Source organism: Cotesia glomerata, linkage group LG5 (genome assembly GCF_020080835.1).
Source record: "Cotesia glomerata isolate CgM1 linkage group LG5, MPM_Cglom_v2.3, whole genome shotgun sequence".
In the NCBI taxonomy this organism is placed as follows: domain Eukaryota; kingdom Metazoa; phylum Arthropoda; class Insecta; order Hymenoptera; family Braconidae; genus Cotesia; species Cotesia glomerata.
The window spans coordinates 25124032-25136804 of NC_058162.1; the positions used below are offsets into that span (position 1 = coordinate 25124032).

At 33.2% G+C, this 12773-nt stretch overlaps 1 protein-coding gene across 13 annotated transcripts in view; it reads left to right on the forward strand.

The window, feature by feature from the left end:
• Positions 1-12773, forward strand: part of LOC123265993 (disintegrin and metalloproteinase domain-containing protein 11) — a 153640-nt gene that overhangs the window by 48388 nt on the left and 92479 nt on the right. For 12 of the 13 annotated variants that reach the window (XM_044730012.1, XM_044730008.1, XM_044730018.1 and 9 more), the window contains exon 2: positions 9387-9437. In XM_044730012.1, the coding sequence (XP_044585947.1) occupies positions 9387-9437 (51 nt within the window). Of the gene's footprint in view, positions 1-5230; positions 5354-9386; positions 9438-12773 lie in introns of those variants that run through there. The other variant, XM_044730015.1, reaches the window with a different exon arrangement.

Here is a 12773-nt window from a genome sequence, read left to right on the forward strand (position 1 = left end):
AATGTTTCCTACAAGTACATACTATTTAATAATAATTAATTAATTTAATAATAATAATTAGTAGTTCCCGAGAGAGCTAAAGAAGCCTCAATATTTCTCATTATTTTCTTTTATGAAAAATTTGAGAAGAAAATGTCTAATTAAATCTCAAAAGTTACATATTTGAGCACTTTTTTAAAATTATTTTAGAACTTAGTGATGAAATATGGAAGAAAAAAAGTTCCGTGGCGGAACTTGGAACTAAAACTTGGAACTTGTTTGGCGCCCTCTGGATCTACATATTCAACAACCGTCATTAGATCTAAGGTTTACAAGTATCGTTATTAAAGATAAATTAGTCCTTTTTTTGCGTAAGAACGTTATTATCAGATAAATAAAAAACAATGGTATTATTATTAATTATGATCATTATAATTTTCATTATTGGTACGGTAAAATATTTTTCGTCATAATTTCGCCACAAAAAATTGTGTTAATCTTTGTATTACTTTACACAAAACGTTAGTGTTAATACAAATTTTTCACAATTTTTTATCCTATTTTCCGCTTTAAAATGTTGTTTGTTAGACAATTAATTAAATGTTTCAATAAATAATTTTCTAAAGAAGTTTTTTTAAAATAACATCAATGTCTCATTAATGCAAAAATTGCCTTTAATATTTTGAACAAACCAGTTTCTCAAGCCTCAAAATTTCTTTTATGAATTATTTGAGAAGAAAATATCTAATTTAATCTCAAAAATTACATATTTGAGCACTTTTTTAAATTATTTAAGAAGTAAGTAATAAAATATGGAAAAAAAAGTTCCGTGGAGGAATTTGAAACTTCTTTGGCACTCACTGGCTCTACAAACCATGATAATTACAAACCAATTAATTTTAAATCACAAAAAATATCCACATTTCTAAATTCGTTCTTTACTCAAACATTAATCAGCAAAACTACTGTTATAAAAAAATACAATAATCTCTTATCAATTTTTAATAATCATTTTAATATCAGCTCCGTACCAATAGATTAAAAATTTTTTCTCACTCATTTCCTTTGTGCCGATATTAATGTTTTTTTATAAAATAGCTGAGTAACAGTCCCAGTGATTTTGATTATTTATTTTTTTTAGCACACCTTTAAAACCAATAAACTCAGCAATGCACAATCCACATATTCTATATCTATAAATACGATCACTCTCGCACATTTGCCACAGCTAAAACGAAATATCACGGCTGTTGATTTGCCGACTTGCCCAGCGGATATTGTTGATCAATATTCAAAATTCACTGGTAACGTTTTTTCCTCCCCACAACATGTTGTCTCCGATAAATATTTATGAGTCTAAAAAGGTATAATCTCCGTCAACAGATTTTTAATATTGATCCTCGTGTTAAAATTAATTGAGTGAACCGCATTCGTCCTCCAGTAAAAAAAAGACACCATTCGGCCACACCCGAAATGGAAGGTAGATTTTACTGAATGAAATTCTTGATAAAATGACGTACATAAGTCGGTTGTACTACAAATTGCCTAAAAATGGTTCAATAAAACTCTTAACTTTAATGAAATAACTAAAAATGGTCGGAATGTCAATGTTATATGCGTCAAATTGAAGGTAACTTCATGAGCAATCACATAAATTTATCGAAAATTAGTCATCTCTTTTCAATCCAAAGTTATACATCAATGAAATCACCGAAAACGTGATTTTCACTATTTTGATAATTTTGAAGAGCTGCCATTTCTAAACTTATTCACGGATTTTGCTCATCTTCAAACTCATTCAAGCTTATTATCCAAAGAATATGTGTACCAAATTTCATCTAGATCCTTCAAGAACTTTAGACACAATCGCGACAACATCCCGCGTTATATTGCACACGCAGAAAAAAATTTTGTTAAGATAACCTAAGATATGTTATGGTAACAAATGAATTTGTTAATATAGGGATAACAAATTATATATTAAAATAACAAAATTTAGATTATAACAAGTTATTGATATGTTATAACAACAAGAAAGTTTTGTTACTACAGCAAAATCTTTAAGTTGATTCGACAAAATACTTTAGTTGGTATAACAATTTTTTTTGTTCAAATAGCAAAATTATTCTATTAAAATAACAAAGAGAATTTGTTGGAGTAACAAAGACAATTTGTTGAAGTAATAGAGAGAATTTGTAATAATAACAATGAGAATTTGTTGCAATAACAAATAAATATGTTACAGTAAATTCTATAAGAATACATTTAAAAATACGCTATAATCAGCTACATAGCTGATTTGGAAAATATTTTGGCAACAAATTAGTTTTGTTATTGCAACAAAATCACTTTGTAACAGCAACAAAATCATTTTGTTGCAACAACAAAGTCATTTTGTGATAGCAACAAATTGATTTTGTGATTTAACAAACTGGTTTGTTAGTACAATTTGAAATATTTTGTTAATGGACCTAATGGATTTGTTGCTCCAACTACACTCATTTGTTACCACAACATATTTTTCAGTTATCCCGTCTTTTGTTATTTCAACAAAATTGTTTTATGCGTTCCTATAAGCTACAACTACACGCAGAAAAAAATTTTGTTAAGATAACCTAAGATATGTTATGGTAACAAATGAATTTGTTAATATAGGGATAACAAATTATATATTAAAATAACAAAATTTAGGTTATAACAAGTTATTGATATGTTATAACAACAAGAAAGTTTTGTTACTACAGCAAAATCTTTAAGTTGATTCGACAAAATACTTTAGTTGGTATAACAATTTTTTTTGTTCAAATAGCAAAATTATTCTATTAAAATAACAAAGAGAATTTGTTGGAGTAACAAAGACAATTTGTTGAAGTAATAGAGAGAATTTGTAATAATAACAATGAGAATTTGTTGCAATAACAAATAAATATGTTACAGTAAATTTTATAAGAATACATTTAAAAATACGCTATAATCAGCTACATAGCTGATTTGGAAAATATTTTGGCAACAAATTAGTTTTGTTATTGCAACAAAATCACTTTGTAACAGCAACAAAATCATTTTATTGCAACAACAAAGTCATTTTGTGATAGCAACAAAATGATTTTGTTAGGAGCAACAAATTGATTTTGTGATTTAACAAACTTGTTTGTTAGTACAACTTGAAATATTTTGTTAATGGACCTAATAGATTTGTTGCTCCAACTACACTGATTTGTTACCACAACATATTTTTCAGTTATCCCGTCTTTTGTTATTTCAACAAAATTGTTTTATGCGTGCATACATACATTTTTTAACTAACGTTATTTTTGAGCTTTACTCGACTAGATAAGAGAAATTACGACAAAATTTTAAGTAAATTCCGACATGAAAACCAATGCAAAAGATTGATTTCTATGACTACCTAAAAAAAGTCACCAATCGATCCAACAATAACAAAAAAGATCCACCTAAATACTAGATCTTGGTGGCATTAATATTGGATTACCCAGAGGGTTTGATACTCAACAATAAAACACAATCCTCGTAAAGTGGCCCGATTAATCACCGCAAGCCACCGAATTTATTACTGCTAATCGCGTTAATCTTTAATATTCTCATTCATCATTGAGCAGTGTTGTATCGTGATCGATCAGCAAATCCCTTTCCAGATAAATTCCACGGCCCTATTCTAGTCAGTTTCATTGACTAGCTTGACCTAGCCTTCATCTTTATCGCAGCCTTTGTGCATCTTAGACCAGAGAAGAAAGCGGGACAAGATGAGAGTCCACGTGACCGATAAAGTCGATAGAACCCAAGATCCATCACCATTCCTATTTGCAAGCCTTTTAGCTGTCCAATTCATCCCCTTTTTAGAGCACCCAGATCCTTAAAAGCCCGTAAACAACTTTAGGGCACTAACTGGAGGAATTATTTAGCGTCAGAGCCAGAATAGGGAGTTCCCTTGAGAAGTCCCACATGTTGTTTTTGTAGACTGCAGACATAACAGACAATAGCAACGGGAATAAGAACAATAATGGCCAGTCCTGACAAGTGAGAACATAACAACCTTCTTAGAACTCCCTGAGCGGTCGTCCATAGTCTTCAAGAGACAACTTGCGGGAAATTCTGAGTTGCTAAAGCACTAAAGCTCTGTTTTCTATCAGCAGACTGCTGAGAACGGCCCGGTGAATTAGGAGTTTTCATACTGGAGTCGTTACACCTCCCCCTGGTCTGCTAAATAGCCAATTTCTCTTTTCTATTTCGTGGAGACGTCTCTAAACACGCTATAAAGACCTTTTAAACCAGAGAAAACGTTTTTTGTTTTCAACAAGACTTTATTGCAAGCTACATTACTTTACTGGTTAAGTTTGTAGAGCTTAAGTAATGCTTTTATACAGAAGCTTCTAAGTTTCCATTGAAACTATTGAAACAACCGGTTGAGATGTTGATAAATGTTGGCATCGTTGACGAAGTTACCATTCATAGTTGTTTTTCTGTCAAATTCCGATGGATAAATTGCGTTATTTAGGTTGCTGTCTAATCTTATTGAGGTGTGATGAAATTTAGGCAGCTATCAAAGAAACTGATGTTTGCTGATCGAAATAGGGAGTCTACGATTAGACGATAGCATGATCCACGAAATTAAACCCCAAGAGCGATAAAAAATTCAAATGGGATCCATTTTCTTTCAAGAACTATGTAAACAAGAATTTTGTGACATAATTTATGAAATTTATGTATTTTATGCTGAATTTATGAAAGCATCGATCGGAGTAAAAGGGTAGTTTTAAAATGTCCACCCAACAAACAGAAGGAAAAAGTTTATAAATAACGGCAGAGTTTCCTGTCTGTGAAATAGATTCTCAGATTGTAGTTGTAGCTTATAGGGGAGAGCATAATGATGTTATACTTTAGAATAGACAAATTCAGTTGATCCCTGGATAGAAACTGGATGCTGAATACCGGGAGAGAAACTCTTACTAGTGTTGTATATAATAGGGAGAGAAGATCGGGAGAGCAATCAATCTTTGAGAGGCAGATGAGTGCGGACCTAAAATATAGGGCAACACAAATTTAGTCTGGCCGCGTCCGTCCACGTGTCGACGTGAATGCGCAACCGCCCGGGTTGTAATCGATATTGCCGACAAGGTACCACGCCCTGCACCTGCGAGATGTGCGGGATGCAACGGTACTTCTCCCAACCTTGTGCTACCTCCGTTACAGTGGTTCAGTAGGTGATAGAACGCTCCCTATCTGCGTTAGCTCCACCAAGAAACACAACCAACGACTGTTTCTTCCTAAGGATCCTTCGCTATCTTCAGCCAGTTGTCCCCTTCTCCAGAATCCACTTCTGGATCAGATGTCCAATTTAAATTGATGAAACGAGGTGAGTAATTTGATGACGTCTTATCAGAATGACGCTCAGAAATGACTTTTAAATCCGTGTGCAGCATGTCCTATTTGCGTTTCCCACTACGACACTCTCTCTCTCTCTTGGCATGCTCATGCTCCTGGTTGCCATGGAGCTCGAGTGGGAAACGAGATCCACGTAAATCGTCGTTGGGGCAAACGTACGTCAACCTCCTGGCGTCACTGAGCGAGACAGAAATAGACCTCGAGAGAGAAAGACTGAGAGGAACTCCCGGGGGTTGGTTACGCAAGGTCGATTCATTGATTAATCCGGGAACGAGTTCGAGCGGGGATTCCCGGACGTTGCTCGGCCGTTGCCCGAGTTACTCTCTTTATACTTTTTCTCTACATTCACCTTATCCACCATCATTATCGTCATCTATATCAAGATCATCATCTTGTTGGGTGATTTCCCCTTGAGTTGCACAAACATTTACACATCTATAACTAGATAATCTCCTTGATGAACCCAAAGTGTTTCTTGTTAGTTCCAAGTAGGCCTGCACTTATATTCCCATCTTGATTCTTTCCCTGACAATCTGCTCCCAGGGTAGAGCTAATAGGATTTGGCTCCGGAAAAAAGTCATCTTGGTCACTTTGTCTTGGAGACAAGCTCTAAGCTCTAAGAAGATTCTAACCAGGTCCCAATGGTGTTTGTCAGGTAGGTGGATTTCGTCCTTCATATAAGATCTTGGTTAAGGACTCTATTGCTGATGATTACGTTGATCCCTTTCAAGTTGGTGGCCGTTGAATCCTTGTTGTACACCAGAGTACTAGGGGATAAACAAAACGCACGATTGTGGAATAATAAAAAAGAATAGGGGATGTGAGTTTACAGAATATAGTTCAGGATAAAGTTGAGTTGTATAAAGTGTAGAGGGGTAAAGGATGAGATTTAGCCGGTTTATCAAGGTGTGGCGTGTCGAGAGTCTGGTTGCCATGGAGCGACCCCGGGGCTTCTCCACCAACGGATAGGCAAAGGAGAGAATATACACACAAAGAAGAACAGATAGATAAAGTCTGTGTGAGTCTATGTTTGTATCTTCTTCTGGTTTTAGTGTATGGAAGAAAGATATGAAGCGGAAAGTATAAGACCTTGATTCTTTATCTTTCGATCTGGAGAACGAAACGTGACCTGATAAGGTCTCCAAAAGGTAAACCTATTATTTCGAAACGAAATGAACAAAGGGCGATGAGCAATTAATCACCCCCTGTCTTTTATTTCTATAGTATTTTTCTAGAAAGCTGATAAATCTCAGATTATCTGGTGAATTCCGCACGCAGAAAAAAATTTTGTTAAGATAACCTAAGATATGTTATGGTAACAAATTAATTTGTTAATATAGGGATAACAAATTATATGTTAAAATAACAAAATTTATTGATATGTTATAACAACAAAAAAGTTTTGTTACTACAGCAAAATCTTTAAGTTGATTCGACAAAATACTTTAGTTGGTATAACAATTTTTTTTGTTGAAATAGCGAAATTATTCTATTAAAGTAATAAAGAGAATTTGTTGGAGTAACAAAGACAATTTGTTGGAGTAACAAAGACAATTTGTTGAAGTAATAGAGAGAATTTGTAATAATAACAATGAGAATTTGTTGCAATAACAAATAAATTTGTTACAGTAAATTTTATAAGAATACATTTAAAAATACGCTATAATCAGCTACATAGCTGATTTGGAAAATATTTTGGCAACAAATTAGTTTTGTTATTGCAACAAAATCACTTTGTAACAGCAACAAAATCATTTTATTGCAACAACAAAGTCATTTTGTGATAGCAACAAAATGATTTTGTTAGGAGCAACAAATTGATTTTGTGATTTAACAAACCTGTTTATTAGTACAACTTGAAACATTTTGTTAATGCACCTAATGGATTTGTTGCTCCAACTACACCCATTTGTTACCACAACATATTTTTCAGTTATCCCGTCTTTTGTTATTTCAATAAAATTGTTTTATGCGTGTCTATAAGCTACAACTACACGCAGAAAAAAATTTTGTTAAGATAACCTAAGATATGTTATGGTAACAAATGAATTTGTTTACATAGGAATAACAAATTTTATGTTAAAATAACAAAATTTAGATTATAACAAGTTATTGATATGTTATAACAACAAAAAAGTTTTTTTAATACAGCAAAATCTTTAAGTTGATTCGACAAAATAATTTAGTTGGTATAACAATTTTTTTTGTTGAAATAGCAAAATTATTCTATTATAATAACAGAGAGGATTTGTTGGAGTAACAAAGACAATTTGTTGAAGTAATAGAGAGAATTTGTAATAATAACAATGAGAATTTGTTGCAATAACAAATAAATTTGTTACAGTAAATTTTATAAGAATACATTTAAAAATACGCTATAATCAGCTATATAGCTGATTTGGAAAATATTTTGGCAACAAATTAGTTTTGTTATTGCAACAAAATCACTTTGTAACAGCAACAAAATCATTTTGTTGCAACAACAAAGTCATTTTGTAATAGCAACAAATTGATTTTGTGATTTAACAAACTGGTTTGTTAGTACAATTTGAAATATTTTGTTAATGGACCTAATGGATTTGTTGCTCCAACTACACTCATTTGTTACCACAACATATTTTTCAGTTATCCCGTCTTTTGTTATTTTAACAAAATTGTTTTATGCGTGCGTCCAACTCAAACAGATGAATATCCACAAGAATGGTAAAAACTTGGGTCTAAAATTGCTAATTGGAAGACAACGTCCGTCACGCAATCGCGGAATCGCAAAGGGAGAACCGGGCTACTCTCACTTGTCCACCAGTAATTAATCCGGTATCGATCCAGTGTCTTTCAGGGGCAACCCTGGACTTGCATACATTTGCCAGGGCTGCTGCTGCTTTCGAAACTCTATTGAGTGACAACAATCCCAGGAATTGATAGTATGCATTAGGTTGGATGTAACCTTAGTTCTAATAGTTATAATCCTGTTGCTTCATTCTGTTGGTAACTTTCTGCAGTTTCCTATTTCTGGTCACCTTTTGAAGGAAGTAATTCCAACAATCCAATGATAGAAGTGGTTGGAGTTCAATTCGAATAGCCAAGCAGCCTTTCTCACCAAGCACTGTTCCCTTTGATCCATAAAGGGAATTGGTGCGATTCTGGTGATCGAGTTTGAAACTAGATCGGGCGAAGTAAAACAGTAAACTTAAAGATAGTAGCTTACAAGTATCACGGGTGCTAAAGGGTGAAATCTCGAGAGAGATGAAAAAGTTTAGTTTCTCAAGCGGATGAGAGAAGTGGTGAGTAGTTGGGTAGGAGAATATGAGTGAGTCGATTTCGCTTTGGGTTCTCTAATGAAACTCCAACTTTTATTCTTATTCCTTTTATTTTTATCACACTACACTGTTTTATCCCGGTCTGCCGCCTAACACTCTTTTATTCAACTCATACTTGCTGGCTCGAGCCCCAACACACATCACAAAACTCTCTTGTATATTACATACAAGTACTTTTCTTAAAGTTGCCCGCGGTGTCATCTTGTCGGGTGTGAGCCGCTATCGATCCTTCTTCCTCCTCCTGAGGAGCATGTGTGTGAGCGTTGTACTGCTCACTCATGAGCTCTGCTTTAGTTATTTTTCCTTTACTTTTAAAAGACAAGAAGACCCTGAGAAAAAGAAAAATTCACGTCACGCGCCCTCGCATTTGTGAACGAACCCAAGTTGAGAAAAACCTCGGGATGATTATTCAGGAGGGACCCAAGTTTCTTGTTCCACCTTTTTGGCTCGCTGTATTTTTTTCTTCCAACTCTGTCTGGCTCCCTTTTATCTGGCTGGCTCCCTTTTACCCTCGGGATAAAAATGTTTGTATCTCCAAATATTTAATTAACCTCTTGACCCAGTAAGCCCGAGTCTGAACCGAACAACCCCTATAAATTAATCATCTGCCAGCTCATAACCATTTTTGCCCATCATGATTGTGTTGTACATTAAAAATCATAAGTGTTTCTTCGTTTTCTGTTACAGAAGCCGATTACACCTTGGACGACTCTTTCTGGAATGAAGAGACCCCCGCCGGTGAGTAGGAAAACTGCCAGGAGCAGAAATGGAAAAGAAACCAGACTTCGTCTGGTTTGCATGCGCATCTTGCTTCTAGGCAACTCCTCGCACCTTTTTATCCCAAAGAACTAGTTGGAACATTCCATGCGAAATGGAAAAATGACTAAAATTTCTCTAATTCATTCTAATTTAGTCCTAATTAATAAAAGTTTATATTTTACTAATTTATAAAGAAAATTTTTTTTCAATAAGAAAATCGATTTTTCTCTCCTAGTAACTTTTCAGCCGTACTAACTTGAATTCCGGTCGAATGTTGTTTCAATAGTTTTAACAACAAATTAATTTTATGTTTGTTATTAACTAACATATTTATTATTATAGTTTTAAGAACAAATCTTTTTATGTTCGTTATTAATTAACACCTAAGTTTATCAAGATCGTGTTGTCAGCATGCTAAATCCTTTATTTGTGTTTTTTAATTAGTTTTTTTTAATTATCCTAAATAATTTATAGTTAAATATATAAACAATTATGTTTCTAAGGTTGAAATAATATAAAAGTCTTTTTAATAAACAACTTGATGTAGACATTTTGTACTTGTCCCACCAATCACAAATGCCTGTCCCACCAGTCACAACAAAATCAAATTTTTTTAATTGTTTCTACGTAGGTAATCAGTCTAATTCTTCATAATATTGAATGTTTGTAGGATAAATTTTGTATTGAGAGGGGAATATTTTTTTTCAGTTTAGTGGTCGAACTGAAATTGGACTTTAAGTATACCTTTGGTAAGAGAGAAGGATTTTTCTTAGTCCCACCAGTCACACTCAGTCAAATGATAATTACAAGAAACTTAAAAAGTAATGAAGGTTTTTGATAAACGGATATTGTTAATTAGTTATTCTTCTATATTATAAGATAAATTTTACTATAGGGGCATTCCACGCGAATTAGGAAAATGACTAAAATTTAAAAATTTCTTTAATTCATTCTAATTTAGTCTTAATTTATTATTAAAAGTCTATATTTTACTAATTTGTAAAAAAAATTTTTTTTCAATAAGAAAATCGATTTTTCTCTCCTAGTAACTTTTCAGCCGTACTAACTTGAATTCCGGTCGAATGTTGTTTCAATAGTTTTAACAACAAATTAATTTTATGTTTGTTAGTAACTAACATATTTATTATTATAGTTTTAAGAAGAAATTTTGATTATGTTCGTTATTAATTAACACCTAAGTTTATCAAGATCGTGTTGTCAGCATGCTAAATCCTTTATTTGTGTTTTTTAATTAGTTTTTTTTAATGATCCTAAATAATTTATAGTTAAATATATAAACAATAATGTTTCTAAGGTTGAAATAATATAAAAGTCTTTTTAATAAACAACTTGATGTAGACATTTTGTACTTGTCCCACCAATCACAAATGCCTATCCCACCAGTCACAATAAAAACAAATTTTTTTAATTGTTTCTACGTAGGTAATCAGTCTAATTCTTCATAATATTGAATGTTTGTAGGATAAATTTTGTATTGAGAGGGGAGTATTTTTTTTCAGTTTAGTGGTCGAACTGAAATTGGACTTTAAGTATACCTTTGGTAAGAGAGAAGGATTTTTCTTAGACCCGCCAGTCACACTCAGTCAAATGATAATTACGAGAAACTTAAAAAGTAATCGGGATTTTCGACATAGGGATGTTGTTAATTAGTTATTCTTCCACACGCATAAAACAATTTTGTTGAAATAACAAAAGACGGGATAACTGAAGAATATGTTGTGGTAACAAATGAGTGTAGTTGGAGCAACAAATCCATCACGTGCATTAACAAAATGTTTCAAGTTGTACTAACAAACCAGTTTGTTAAATCACAAAATCAATTTGTTGCTCCTAACAAAATCATTTTGTTGCTATCACAAAATGACTTTGTTGTTGCAACAAAATGATTTTGTTGCTGTTACAAAGTGATTTTGCTGCAATAACAAAACTAATTTGTTGCCAAAATAATTTCCAAATCAGCTATATAGCTAATTATAGCGTATTTTTAAATGTATTTTTATGAAATTTACTGTAACAAATTTATTTGTTATTGCAACAAATTCTCATTGTTATTATTACAAATTCTCTCTATTACTTCAACAAATTGTCTTTGTTACTCCAACAAATTCTCTTTGTTATTTTAATAGAATAATTTTGCTATTTTAACAAAAAAAATTGTTATACCAACTAAAGTATTTTGTCGAATCAACTTAAAGATTTTGCTGTAGTAACAAAATTTTGTTGTTGTTATAACATATCAATGACTTGTTATAACCTAAATTTTGTTATTTTAACATATAATTTGTTATCCCTATGTTAACAAATTCATTTGTTACCATAACATATCTTAGGTTATCTTAACAAAATTTTTTTCCGCATGTAATAGAGGTTTTTGACAAAGGGATGTTGTTAATTAGTTATTCTTCTATATTATAAGATAAATTTTACTATAGTATAAGTTTCAGTCACATAATTATAGCCTATAATTGATGAAATTCCAGAGTCAAATGTCCCACCAGTCACTATGAAATGCCCCAGTTGTCTTCTTGCCATCAATGCAACACATTATACATTATGTACGTAAACATATGCGAACCAAATCTGGGTCGTTTCGACTTGCAAGGCTGTGGTACCTTATCGTTGATATTGTTCTCGGTAGAATTTTATCTTGAACCCGCTCCAGGACAAGTCAGTTGATCAAGAAGAACATTCAAAGCTCACCTTTATCTCGACTATCATTTCTAGTCGATAAATCTTCTCCAGGACGTAAATCTGGGAGTAGCTTGACGTGTCTCATAACAACATCCGGTGGAGTATTTTATCATCTAACAGTTGTCCTTCGGCACGTGGGCGCTCCTTCGCCCCAAACCGATTATCGTTTTATCGGAGATCGATCGCTCCACCCCAGTCCGCCATAAAATGGAATAAAACTTGATATATATCAGGGAACGGTGGACCAAAGGTCCCGGAGGGAGCGATGTTTACACAATCAGGGACTAAAAGAACGTTAGATGGAAACTTTGACCACTTGGTTTGATTCTTATGCCGCCCGGGAATGATTAATGTCCGGGGGTTCAGCCCCTTTTTCTGAAAGAGATTCCAGCTCCTTCTTATTCTGCTTTGGATCCTATTCGGGTTATCTGGGTTTTATATTTAGCCTTAATCCATTTAACTCCGGCGGAACTTGGAATCTATTTGCACGTCGTCTAAGGAAGCAGCTATCACTAAGAGGGATATTACGTTACACGTCAACTTTTCTTTTTTCCGAGTTGCTTAGCGAGATAATGTCGAGTCTGCTGATGATTGCTGAGATCT